Source organism: Equus quagga, chromosome 1, assembly GCF_021613505.1.
Source record: "Equus quagga isolate Etosha38 chromosome 1, UCLA_HA_Equagga_1.0, whole genome shotgun sequence".
Taxonomy (NCBI): domain Eukaryota; kingdom Metazoa; phylum Chordata; class Mammalia; order Perissodactyla; family Equidae; genus Equus; species Equus quagga.
This window is the reverse complement of record NC_060267.1, coordinates 138,955,702-138,969,263: the sequence shown is the minus strand read 5'-3', so window position 1 is coordinate 138,969,263 and position 13,562 is coordinate 138,955,702. Positions and strand designations below refer to the sequence as shown.

The following is a 13,562-nucleotide window of genomic DNA, read 5'->3' as shown; positions in this document are numbered from 1 at the left end:
TGGGGGACGTGCTTTCCTCCTTTATTCCTAGGAAAAGATGCCCAGTCCCAGAGCCCGGCTCTCAGAGGGAGCCTGGCTCCAGTCCTGACACCTGTGGGCATGTCTGATCCACGTCCCTGTGGGAATCAAAGTCCTAGCCTTGTCCCACTGCTCACCACAGCAGCCAGCCACCTACCACTTCAGCCCTCACAGCTGTAAGATTCTGCTTCTTTTTTACACAAGAATTACCTTCTTAGAGTAGTTGCATAATTTTAACTTAAAGTATTTACTTTATTGAATGAGTGTGCTGGTCCCTGTGTGCACATATTTCACCTCTATGGCCCAAGTTCTCAGCACTGCCTCCCAGAGCCAGGCCATCTCAGCACAGAGGAAAAAACACACTGGGATGACTCAGGGGCAGGAGGCTCACGGGGAAACCCTGGAGGAAACTCAAGAGTGTTATCATTCTGAGGGAGATGAAATTCTAGTTGGCCACAGGTACCTGGAGTCAGAGTTGTGGCCAGCCAGTCACTCTGGAGAGTCAGCTCCACAGAGGAGGCTCATGGTCCAAAAGCCAGGACCTGGGGGGCCAGGGTCCAAGACCACATGTGAAACCCAGCTTACCATACTCTAGTCTCTAGCAGAAAGGGCCACCCTCCCCCACACAGGGGCCCTGTCCTAGGGGAGCCATAGTCTAGCTGACTGGTGAAGTGGGGAGAGGGGCTGCCTGGGGCTGGGCAGAGTGGAAAAGAACAGTGCTGGGGGCCTCAAATCTGGAGCAGCCTAGAGTTGAGGCTGGCCAGGGTATAGCTCACCCCCTTCATGGGCCCAGTCTCTTCCCTCTCCCTCTCACCCTCTGAGGGGGTCCACAGAAGACCAAGATGGGAGCCTCTCCAGGCTGTCCCACAGACTACTGCAAGGCCTAGGCCTGTGGGAGGTCTTAAGAATCCTCTCAGACCATGTCTCTGTCACCCAAGGGTTTGAGATGACCATCACTGACCAAGGACTGGGTCAAGACCTAGGCCCTGAAGGTCACACCTGGGCCTTCCCCACTCCTCCAGCCTCAACATGCTCAGCCCAACACAGGGCTTACAAATTAAGCATGACCTCTGTAGCCACCCTGTCTTGGGGCCCGATCCCACAGTGCCCCAAGGACCCAGGAAATATTTGATAGGTTTCTACCACACACAGGGGTCTGCTTGTTTCTATTTCCAGAGATTAAAAAAATATTCCAAACACATACATATGTACAGACACAGCCAGTCTACAGAATTGCTGCTGGCTCTGTCCCCACTCAGGGTGGTGGGGACCACTCAGGAGACAAGGAGTTGACCTCACTCCATGGGGGTGGGGGGTTTTCAGACTGATGGGGCAGGGAGTCACTGCTCTGAAGCCAAACTGGAAGTGATGGCAAGCCCAGCCCCTACCCTTGCCCAAGGACAGGGCTGACAGATGGGTGAGGGGACAGGGCACGCCTCAGTCGGAGTCGCAGGCCTCTTGTTCTGTGTTGGCGTCCACCGCAGAGGCCAAGCTATCCTCCTGGCCTTTCAGCCTCTCGCCTGGATAGATGGCAAACAAGAAGGGTGAAGGGGGGGCCTTGTGCTTGGGCCACCACCCAGAGGGCAGGGGTCCCGCATTCCCAGGCCCTGCACTTACGGATCAGTTCAGCAATGGCTCTCTGGGTCCGCTTTTCTAACTTCTCCAGCTTCTTGGCTACGTCTCTCTTGAGGTCCCTGGAGCAGAGAGGTGGGAAGAGTCTGGAGGCTGAAGGCTGGCCTGGTGTGGCCTTGGGGCCCTCCCTCCCACAGCCCCTCTGGCATTAGCAATCACACTCGGTTGTCTGAGGAGATTGCCCTGAGGAGGAGGCAGGTTTCTCCTCTCTCTCCCTTTCTGCATCTTCCAAAACCCAGCATCAGCCATCCCTCCCAGTCCCAGTGAGGCAGAGACTAGCACCACAGACCCACCCGACACAGGGCACTGAGTGGGTGTGCAAGGGTAGATGGTTTCTCAGGGGTCCTCTCTTGGTCTGGTCCCCTTGGTCACCATCAGGGAGTGACTTGTCCCAGCCCACTGTGGGTCCTGCTTATCTTCCAGCCACATGTTCACCCTCACCACCGGGAGCTTCCAGAAGTGCACACACACTCAGCGTATTTTCTCTGACTCTGGGTTTCCTAGGACATATGCCTCATGCTTTTGTTTCATCAAATTAGAACACCTTCAGCTGGTGCTGTACTTGACACAGAATTGCAGGCGAGAGGGATATGCCCACACCTCTGGCCCAAGGTAAAATAGAACACAAGCCCCAGGTCACATGGCCTCTCTCACCTTCTTTCTCAGCCCAGTCACAAGGACACCAGGGAAGAACAAGTACTTCACAGAGAGGGAACTGAGGCCAGATGGGAACAGGCTAACTGATGGCAGCACTGGGTGGCAACTGCCTTTGCCACCATCTTGCCTCCACCTGTGGCTCCCAGAGGCAAAGGTCGGACTTGCTCAAATGGAGCTCTCTGAGGTAAGGTCCTCACGCTTTCAGAAGGGACTTCTTGAGCAGACTGCTGCTCTTCCCTCTACCTGAGCCCCTCCTCACCCTCCAGGTGTCATCTCCCATCACTTCCCTCTCATTCTCCATTTATGTCCTTCTCAACAGTGATTTCGGACAGTAATTATCTCGTGTAGCTGTAAGTTTATACTGTCCATATCCCTGCTGTGAGGGTGCAGAAGGCCCAGCCTGAGGCCCATGTCTGGCATCACAAGAGCCCCAATCAGTATGCACTAGTCCTACATGGGCAACACTCACCAATCAGGCTTCCGGGGTGCAAGGTTAGCCAGGTCCTAGGGAGGGAGGAGACAGAAGTCAGGGCTGGAAGGGCCCAACCCCAAGGGAAGTAGGAAGACAGGAGACAGAGATAGGAAAACGGGAGAAAAGGGAGGATCGAGGAGGGGGGTGAGGGGAAGCAGGGAGGTGGAAAGGAAATAAAGAAGTGGTGAGGGGCCGGCCCCGTGGCCGAGTGGTTAAGTTCACATGCTCTGCTTTGGCGGCCCAGGGTTCGGATCCTGGGCGTGGACACGGCACTGCTCATTAGGCCATGTTGAGGCAGTGTCCCACATGCCACAACTAGAAGGACCCACAACTAAAACTATACAACTATGTACTGGGGGGATTTGGGAAGGAAAAAAAGAAGTGGTGAAAGGAAGGTGGAGAAAGGAGAGAGGAGAGTAGGTGGGTAAGAAGAGAAGGACCCACAGAAGCAGCGAGGGAGAACAGGGCCACCCGCAGGCACTCACCACTTCCTCAATGACGGGCTCTGGCTTGGCGGCCTCCAGCTGCTCCTTCACCTTCTCTTCCACTAGAGGGTGCAAGACAACAATGGAGGCCTGTGGGAAAGGTGCCCACTCTGCAGCGACACTGCAGTATGATACTGCACACTGCAGCTGCCGGAGAGGGGAAGAGGGTGCAGGCAGGTCCCCGGGGAGATCCTGGGCTTTCTTGCCCCTATCTCTCCCCTTGGCCCCCAACCAGCCAGAGGCAAAGCCCCTGCAAAGGCAGGTCTGGAGGAAGGGCTGCAGTTTCCTAGGATGAAGGCAATCCTGAGGTGAAGGAGGGCCAGCGGGAGGCAGCTGGAGCAGACAGAGCCCAGAACTCCAGTTAGGAATCATCTCAGCCCCAAGCTCCCCAGTTGTGAAATGAGAGAGTTGCCTGGATATATCCAAGGTATGGTTTTTGAAGGGCCTTGAGGACTGGATTTTTCCATAACCTCCACGGGCTCCTGGCCTCCGAGGACATCCTCTGGGTCCTGGACTGGCCGGGGCACAGGAGGCTTTTCTTCCCATCCCACTAAGATGTGTGCTGCCAAGACCAAGGGGACAGCCACTCTGAGGAGGCCTGCACTCACACACCTCCTGGCTCCATCCAGCTGCTGAGAGCACAATGGACCTCTGGGGAGAATGACCAGGAGGGCTCTGCCCCTGAGAGGACAGATGCCGAGAGCACTGACAACAAATCTGGGCTCCATGGGCTTCCTCTAACCCCCCTCACAGTTGCCCCATGTTCCCCCATGGCTCCCTGGCCTGCCTCACCTTCCTCCAGCCATAGGTGCTGATCCTGAGGCAAAGAACCAGCTCCACATCCGTCTCTTTCGTCCTGCCTTACTGCCTCCCACCTACATGTGCCAATGTCCCCCCCCAGTGGGGCCCAAACCATGAAGCAAATCACCTGGTAAGTGTGTGACTCTCAGGGGTGAAGGACACGGGGAAGCAGACTGGGGTGTGGCCAAATGGGTAGCACTTCATTCTTTTACAAGATAAATGTAATTACTCATTTATTACTCATAAAATAGAAAATTGATAACAAAATCAAAGAATAAAAACAGCACCAGGGATTTGCATGATAAAGTACCCAGCATCTCCAGTGTGGACGGCTGTGGACAGGCCTCAGCTGGCCAGATGCGCCTGGCTGTTGTGCTGTTCCCCATGCCATGGCGAGACTGGGCAGCCCTTGGCCCGGGGCTCTCTCCCTACTGGTGAGAACATCTCTCCCCATCGTCTGTGTTCTGGCACTGCCACACCTCAAGCCTGGCGAGCATCTGCCTGACACTGCTCTTTGAGCACCTGAGTGGTTGAACCCTCCTCAGGGTCTCTCACTCCAACCCTCCAAGGCCTGCAGGACCCATCTCACCCTGCCCCTGCTGTCCAAGGCTCCAGGGCCACTTCAACTTCCCAACCCAGAGAGGTTCTGAGGGGATGTGGTCTCTTCCCTCGCAGATCCCTGGGAGGCCTCCAAGTCAACGTGTGAGCAGGGCAGAGCAGGCACAGCAGACCTCTTCACTCCCTCACTGGCTCTCTGCTCTCACTCAACTTGTGCATCTGCTGTGAGATGGTGACAGGGTTCTGGAGGCCCAACTTCTAGCCCTGGCACTACAGGTTATTCCCAAGAGAGGGCAACACCAGCCAAGGCGGAGGCAACTGACAGTGCCATGGAGCAGAAGTGGAGAGATGCAGCCACCTACCCGCGACTGGTTTGGCTGGGGGCACCCTCCTCCTCTTCAGGTCCTCATCCTCTGGGACATAGTTCCGCAGCCTGAGTTCCCTGCGAGAGCACAGAGATCAAGCAGAGATGTAGTAAAGTGTGTGACAGTCTCATTCACCTCATACACTTGCAGGTCAGACTGTGATGAAGCCACACAAGCTGGTTATTTCCCGACTTTCCTAGGGTCTCTGGAAATGGCCTGGTGAAGAGGGAAAACATGGGAACAGAAGCATCATTGGGACAGGCACCCTCTCTGAGCCTCAGCCCCCTTATCTGCCAATTAGCAAGCAGGCTGGCTGCTCTCCCAAGGCCCTGCCTGCACTGGAGGCTCTCGTCCAGAGCTGGGGCCAGGGATGCTCGGGGAGCATCCACTAGCTGTCTCTCCTGGATTACCTCCATTTAACAGTTAAGGGAACTGAGGCTCAGAGAGATTGCACCATTTTCATAAGGTCACACAGTGGTGGCTGCAGCATCTGAGACCAAGACAAGGTATGACTCCAAGTCAGGCCAGAGCTCCTGGGCTGAGCTACTCCTAAAAGAGAAAGCCAGCACTCACCCACTGGCTCAAGCCCAGCCTCCTTCTCAGAGCCTTTGTGTCCTGGAGCCACTGGTACACAGTCCCTCAACAACTTGTGGCAAGAGTCTGGGTGTGCTGGGAGTGGCTGGCAAAGGCTGAGGGACGGGCATGACAGTGTGCAAGACTGGGAAAGCCACAGTCCACCTGGACAGCCATGAGAACTGCAGAGGCCCACTCCTGCAAGAGGCCTTTCAAATGCTACCAAGGCAGAGCCCAAGACCTCTGTGAATGGGGAGGAGCCACAAGAGACCAGGATTACACACTGCGATGGGCCAGCAACAGTGGTGTTATTTTCCTCCTATCTCAGTCTCCTCAGGCACGGCTGGCTGCACCAAGCTCTCACTGGGGACCTTCCCAGCTCAGCAGCTCATCAAACCCCAATCCACACACCTAGAAGCTTGTCTGCAAGAGGAGAAGCCCTTGGCTAAGTGCACAGGGTGGCAAGGGGAGAGTTCCTAAGGCTGCTGCTTATTAAAGGCAAGACAGAGAGAGACACTGGAACAGACCATCCAGGTTCCAGGGGAGTGGAAGCTGTCCCCCTACCTGTCAGCCAAGTGAGACTGGGATGTGGGTGGGTCCTCCTCCTTCCCCACTACTTCCTCTGAGCCCTTTCAACGACTGCTGGTCCCTCAGAAGTCCTACGCCTACAGAACAGGGAAGACTGTCCCAGCAGGAGGCCTCCTACAGTCTGTCATCTACCAAACCCTCTGTCCATGCCAGGCAAAAGCATTGCTGACTTCCATAGCCCCCAGGCAGGCAAGCTCTTCCAGAGGTGAGGCAGCAGGTGTCTATGGCCACACAGTTAGCAAGTGGCAGTGGTCTGAGCTTGGAGGCTTTCTGATGCCAAACCAGGCCCCTATTCACCAGCTCCACCTGCCCGCTTCCCCTCTGCCAGGGCCCCTGAGGCCCACAGCCCTGGGGTTAGGCTAAACCTTTGTGCCCAGGGGGCAGTACCAGCATGGCCTGTGTAGAGGAAGCCTGCCACGCACTCCCAGGGTCTGCTTCCTCTAGGGAGCAGGGACACCCACCCCATCCCCATCCCCTAATGCCTGCCTCAGGCCTGGTGGTAAATGTCAGCTCTCACCGGGAGAGAAAGTGGTGCAAGATCTGGTGCACTGACTTTCGTTCATAACAGGGTGGGGAGAAAAGCAGAAGAGAAACTGGGTGTGGGAAGAAAACTGCAGGGATTAGTGAAAAAAAACAACAACAAACTGTCACTCTCAGAAACTGGCTCCTGGGTTCTGTGAGAAATCAGCAAGAGAGGAGTGCAGAGAACTGTACCCAGAGCTTACAGGAACAGCACCAAGGCCCCACACCTTCAGCCCACAGGTGCCTGGGCTTCAGAAGGCCAGGTGGAAGGAGGGAGGACACAACAGGGAGACAGAGAAAGGCCAGAAGTGACAGGAAAGAGTAGCATCGGCTGGTGGGCTGACTGTATAACACTCTTCTGCCCCCCACAGCTGGGCCACTCACTGTCCTCTGCTGCTTGCTAGAGTTGAACACTGGGGTCCCAGTCACTGTGGGACTGTCCCATTCTGTGCCTCTTTTTCCACATCTGTAAACAAGGAGGCTATGCTGGGTGGGTCCAGCTCTGTCGAGCTACATTCAAGCCCTCCTCTGGTTCTCTCTGTGAGAGCTACTGAAGAGACTGTCCCTCACAAATGCCCAATGAACTGCCCCTCCTACCCCACCCCACCCCTATCACCACCAAAGGCCAAGAACCTCTGGGAGAGGTCATGGGCACTGGGTTCTGCTCAGGGGGCTTGGCTTTTCCAACACAGGACCAAGGTTTAACTCCTTGTTTCTGCAAACAACTCAAAAAACCTGACAGCGGGTGTATTTAAAGAAATCTATTTGTTGGCCTTGGGGAAGTACCAAGGCACCGAGGATCTGAGGGGCTGCAGCCACAGAGACAAGAGAAGTGCAACAAGGAGGGCCCTGACACTGGGTGTCTCTTTCCTCTTAAAGCATCTGTCCATTTACAAGCAGAGGCTGAAAAGCTGAGACCAAGCAGAGCTTCCTGCGATCTCACGGGGCTGAAGAGACAAAATCTGCTTTCAGTAAGAGTAAGCCTCTTCATCAGTCCTGAAAGGGTGGGTCAGGGCACCCTGAGCCTAACTGCCTGCCAGAAGCTGGAATAAATTGTCTTGGGAGGAAAATAAATTATTCAGAGCCCCAAATTACCTCTAGAACTTTTCATACACAATGTCCAGGATTCAATCAAAGCCATGAGAAAAAATAACGACACTAGAAACACACTCACGGGAGATCCAGATATTGGACTTATCAGAAATAAAATATAAAATAACTCAAATTAATGAAAGTTCAAGAAGGTATACCACAGAATGGAGAATTTCAACAGAGAATCTAAAACTGTAAAAATTAATCAAATGGAAATTCTACAGCTGAAAATATAACCAAAATTAGGAACTTAATGGGTTCAACAGCAGTTTAGATATAGCTCAAGAAAGGATTAGTGAGCTGCAAGACAAGCCAGAAAGTATTCAGACTGAGACAGAGAGGGAAAAAAGTTGGAAAATACGAAAGAGAGCATAAGAGACATATAGAACATGGTGAAAAGATCTAACATACATAACATGCAATTAGAGACCCAGAAGAAATATTTAAAGAGATAATGACTGAAAATTTTACAGAATTAACAAAAAACATCAAGCCATAGATTAAAGAAACACCATGAACTCCAAAGAAAAGCATACTTAGGCAAATCACTGTCAAATTCTTAAACACCAAAGACAAAGAGAGATTCTTAAATAAAGACACCAACCTTCAAAGGAGAAGCTCAAACTGATAGCTGACTTCTCAACAGAAACAATGGAAACCACAAGACAATGGAGTGATACATGGGAAGGGCTGAGAGTAAATAAAATGCCACACCAGAATGACAAATCTAGGTAAAATAGCCTTCAAAGAAAGGCTTTTCCAGACAAAGAAGAGTTGGGAAAATCAGTCATCAGATCAGAGGATGTGTTCTTAAAAAATACATAAACGGAGTGCTTTAGATTGAAGAAAAATGATCTCGGAAGCATGAAATTGCAGGAAAGAATGAAACGGATGAGAAAGAGTAAATATGTGGGCAAATCTAAATGAACATTGACTGTATAAAATAGTAATAAGGACTTGACTTGTGGGATTTAAAATATAGCAACAAAGCACAGGATACAGGAATAGTGGCAAATGGTGTTAAGGGGTTCTGAGGTCCCAGTCCTTTGGCAAGTTAAGGATGTATGCTGTATCCTTATGGAAACCCACTACAGTGTCGAGAGCAGCCATAGCTCTTGGAGATGGGGTAGATGTGGCTACACGGTGCCAGCCAGGAAACTCTGAAGCTGCCTGCACTCACTAGGTAGGCACTGGCATCTGGAGTTCACTCTTCTGGAGGCCACTGGAGCCAAACACTGGTTCTGCTACCCCCATTTGAGAATGAGGAGGCTGCTGGGGGAAGAGGTGCTAGAGACCTGGACTTCCAACAGTATGACCCGGGTCCAAACCCCAGCTTTGATGTTTTTGAGATATGGATAGGAAGGGTCATGTTTTCACTGGCCTCCACATGGAAATCAAAGATATCCATCTCTCGGGGCCAGCCCCATGGCTGAGTGGTTAAGTTTGCGTGCTCCGCTTCAGCGGCCTGGAGTTTCACTGGTTCAGATCCCAGGCGCAGACGTGGCACTGCTCATCAAACCATGCTGAGGTGGTGTCCCATATAGCACAACCAGAAGGACCTACAATTAGATACAACTATGTACTGGGGGCTTTGGGGAGAAGAAGAAAAAAAAAGAAGATTGGCAACAGATGTTAACTCAGGTGCCGATCTCTAAAAAAAATATATACATACAGTTCACTTTCATTAAAAAAAAAAAAAAGGATATCCATCTCTCAGGAGGCTGTGTGTAGGTGACGCAGGTTGTGGACATCAACACTGAACAGAGTGATGTCCTGTAGGGCAAAGGTCAGCTCTCTCAGGATCGCCTCCTTTCCACTCCACACTGCTGCCCCAGAAGCCCCTCCCCAAACCCTGAGAGCTCTATGTGCTATGACGATAATATAGCAGACGGTCCCAAGATGGGACAGTCAACCCTCCAAAGTCCAGAGAGTAACCCTTGAGTGCAGTTGGGAACGAGCAGCCCAGCAGACACATACATGGCCCATTAAGGACCCTCAAAATACCCCCCAATGAGCTGGGGTGCCCAAGGAGATAGAAAGTGGTCCTTGTGTGGCCCACAGGGTGGCAGGGGTGCGCCTATTTCTGCACACCGCACACTATGTGGCAAGGCTGGCCAGGGCACACCACCAGCAGCTGAGGCCTAGCCAAAGAACAGCCTCCTCCCTACTCTCTCCCTGCCTGCCTCCCCAGTGTGTCTGGTCTCCATGAGCCTGGCATTAGTGAGACTAATGAGTCCTAGAACCTGGGCTACCCAAGAGCCTGGCTTCTTATCTTACTCATTGCTGCAGCCCTTTCTGCTCAGAACTGGGAGTGGAATGACTCTGGACTGAAATCTTCTGGACAGGAGAAGGAGAAACCAGGCTCCAACTTCACGAGGCCTTCCTGCACCTGAGGCAATGCTTGAGCAAGAGGCTACAGGAAGTGTGGGCAATCCAGCCAGCCCTCCGCCAGCCTAAGGCTACAAAACACATGAGTCCTGTGTCAGGCGCTCTGGAGAACACAGACACGAGAGCCCCTTCCCCAAGCTAATCCTCTCCCAGGAGAAGGGGAGGGCACCACGCAAACCCTGGTTATGTGCCCTTTGGCCCACGTCAACAATAGAATGCCACATGGCCAAAGGGACAATGAAAATGCGCCTTATGAACTTTTGTGGAGTAATTGCCAAGCTGTACTGTTACACTGAAAAGTGCAAAGTGAGGAACAGTAGGATAGTGTGTATCACATGTGTAAAAACAAGCATGTGTATGTGAGGGACAGATCAGCGTATCTGTGCACAGCCTAACTCTGGAAGGAGCCAAGAAGCTGGTCCCAAAGGTGGTCTTGCAACTGGGAGGTTGGGAGCGAAGGAAAATTTTTTCCCCTGTATGCCTTTTCAGACCTTTTGAATTCTGAACTATGAATCCCTTACATACCCCCCCCAAAAAAATTATACATACAAAAAAAAAAGTGTACAAAGAGACACCTAAATAGCTACAGACATTAGATGGATCATTGTATAACCACTGAAAATAATGTTGGCAGAAGATTGCTCTGAACGTGTAACAGAAAATTAACAAAAAGAAAAACCCAAATATTGACAGTAATTTTCTAAAAGTGATTTTTACTTGCATCTTTGATTTTCTGCAGATTCTACAATTTCTAATATAATTAATATTCTTTCTGCACAGAAACAATCAATGAGACAAAAGGAAACAAAAAAAGAGGAAACATGCAGAGCAGACATCAGTGAGGCTGGCCTCCAGAAGCAGGGGACTGTGGTGGGCTCGGCATCAGGAAGCCCTCTGCACCTGGGCGCCAGTGGCCCCCAGTTTCTGTGGCCTGGGGTCAGGCTATCCCCCTGGCCAGAGGGAAGCGGAGACCAAGCCTTACTTTGGGGGCTTTTTGCCTGGAGTCCGTGGGCAGAAGGGCAGCACAGGGAGCCCTGTACCTTCTAGGACCCTGCACTTTGCACCCAAATGCCCTAGACCACCCACAGTCCCCTCTATGTGGGCAGCCACCTGGGTACCTCCACTTGCACTCTCTCTGGTCCAGGGCCCCCAGTGTCCCCCAAACAAGTCTAAACTTCTTAACACCATCCTGGCTTCAATCCTCATGGGTCCCCAGAGCCCACAATCAAATGTTCCCTGGGTCAGTAGCAGCCCTGCCTGCTACACACTTCTCTGCCCAGTAAGAGCTAGCTCAACAAGGTGGCACTATGAGCAGCCCCTCCCCTTTCCCAAATGTCCCCACCCACCAAAGACACAGCTGACTACTCTCCTGTGCCCCTCTTTGCCCCACTTGCCCCTCTACTCTCTACCCAACAGCCATCACATCCTATGCATGTGGCCCCTTGATGGCTGTATGTCTGTCCTGCATGCCCTGCCCTACAAGTTCCTAGAGACTCAGTTCTAGCACTTAGCACCCAGCAGCTCCAGGAAGGGCTGGGCACATACTTGCCTCCAGCTGGATACACGCACTCAGAGAGGCCACTTGGGAAAGTGTTATGGGTAGCTTAGGGCTCTTTGGGCCTTCTAGCACTTGGGAAGACAACGAAGGAAGTAAAGAAGCTGTGCCCAGGAGACGCAAACAGGGCAGGAATGTGGCTGGGTGAGAGGAGCCAACTCCTAAGTGACTTCCATTGTCTTTGTGGCAAAGCAAGAGGGCGATGTCCAAGTTCACATCCTACTGAGTCTCCTTTATTTTTCTTTTTGCTTTTTGGTGAGGAAGATTGGCCCTGAGCTAACATCTGTTGCCAATCTTCCTTTTTTTTCCTCCCCAAAACCCCAATACATAGTTGTATATCCTAGTTGTAGGTCATTCTAGTTCTATGTGGGATGCTGCCACAGCACAGCCCGATGAGCAGTGCCACGTCTGCGCCCACGATCTGAAGCGGAGAACCCCGGGCCGCCAAAGTGGAGCACATGAACTTAACAACTTGGCCAGGGGGCCGGTCCCTGAGTCTCCTTCTTAAACCAGGAAACGTCCTTTTCCATTTCCTCTCCTCCGCTTCCACACCAAGGTGTGGGGAGACCTGTTAAGTGCCCGAGCAGGTGTGGTGACCACTGTGAAGTCTTCCTCAAGGCCAGCTGCAGGGACCCCAGGTGTGGGCTAGCTAGGAAGATTCCTGGGAAATCATCCCGTGGGAGTGCTTTTTCACACCCTCCATATGTGCCATTCAGGGGAAGGGGGTAGGGGTAGAGAGAGTTGGTGTTCTCTGTAAAATATAAAACCCAGGAGTAGAGTTCTAGAATGTCCAAGCGAAAGGAAGTTTCCAGATTATCTGGTTCTCCTGGTAAACAATGGTAACTCCTTCAATGGTAAACAGACCTCAGAGAAAGTCTACACTGCTCATGGAGGCTTCCTAGCCCCTGGCCCACTTCACCAACTCATTCTTAACCATTTGGGACATTAGCCTCTCTTCTCACCTCATAGATCTTGGGGTCACGCCACACTCAGCCCCCTGCCCTGGACCCCTGGAGAGAGGCCAGAATGGGACATTACCACATGGCCTGCTCCTTGAGAACAAGGTCCACTCCACCTGGCTACCTCGGTCCCTCCTTCCCATACAGGCCCCCTCAGGGACCAGAGAGAGAGTTGTCGTGGAGCTCTCCTCATAGTAACAGATCACAGGGAAAGTCAAGCCCAGAATGGGCCTGCATGGCTCCTGGAGGCCAGCACTGGCTGGAGATATGAGCACTTCTAATCGCAGAGCACTTTCAGTTTTAGCATTCAGAGTACAGAGACTCAGGAGCTCTTCCAGGAAAACATTCGCACACACCTAATCACCTTTTATTTGTTTTAGGCTCTGCACATGGACACTCACCTCAGGTCCCCAACATAAATAACAAGGCCTTGTTTGCTGCTGCCAGAGGCCAGGCCCTAGAGGCCCAGGAAAACGAGGTGAGAGGCAACTACCCCAAATGATGTGCACAACTGCTCCAGAGGCAGTCTGGTCATTTCCTCCAAAATCCATGAAAATGTTCAAACCCCATGACCTGACAATCCTGCTCTGGGGAAACTATTCCATAGAAAGAGTAACAAAACAGGGACAAGCAAAAGAAAGCATTCTATGTACAAAAGTTTCTGGTAGCAGAATTTGTAACAGCCATGAGGCAGACACCTCTGTGCTCTCTTCTGGCAGAGTCCCCTAGAGTAAGCTACGAGCACCCTTCCAGAGGACCGCCAAGATGTGGGGGTAGGGCGGGCTCAGGACAGTGAAATCAGAACACCCGGAAATTTCACCCTGATAGGGTGAAGTAGGAGACGAGGGCAGAAAGAACGCAGATACTGGAACTAGATGGGCCATGGAGGGATGTTTT

General features: G+C 52.2%; 1 protein-coding gene across 1 annotated transcript in view; it reads right to left on the bottom strand.

The window, feature by feature from the left end:
• Positions 1-246: 246 nt before the first annotated feature.
• The window catches only part of CCDC12 (coiled-coil domain containing 12), a 56,708-nt gene continuing 43,392 nt past the window's right edge, over positions 247-13,562 (bottom strand). The window contains exons 4-8 of the mRNA XM_046684390.1: positions 4,986-5,065; positions 3,265-3,326; positions 2,777-2,811; positions 1,636-1,712; positions 247-1,538 (exon numbers count right to left, since the gene is read on the bottom strand). Coding sequence (XP_046540346.1) covers positions 1,456-1,538; positions 1,636-1,712; positions 2,777-2,811; positions 3,265-3,326; positions 4,986-5,065 — 337 coding nt within the window. The 3' untranslated portion in view covers positions 247-1,455. The remainder of the gene's footprint in view (positions 1,539-1,635; positions 1,713-2,776; positions 2,812-3,264; positions 3,327-4,985; positions 5,066-13,562) is intronic.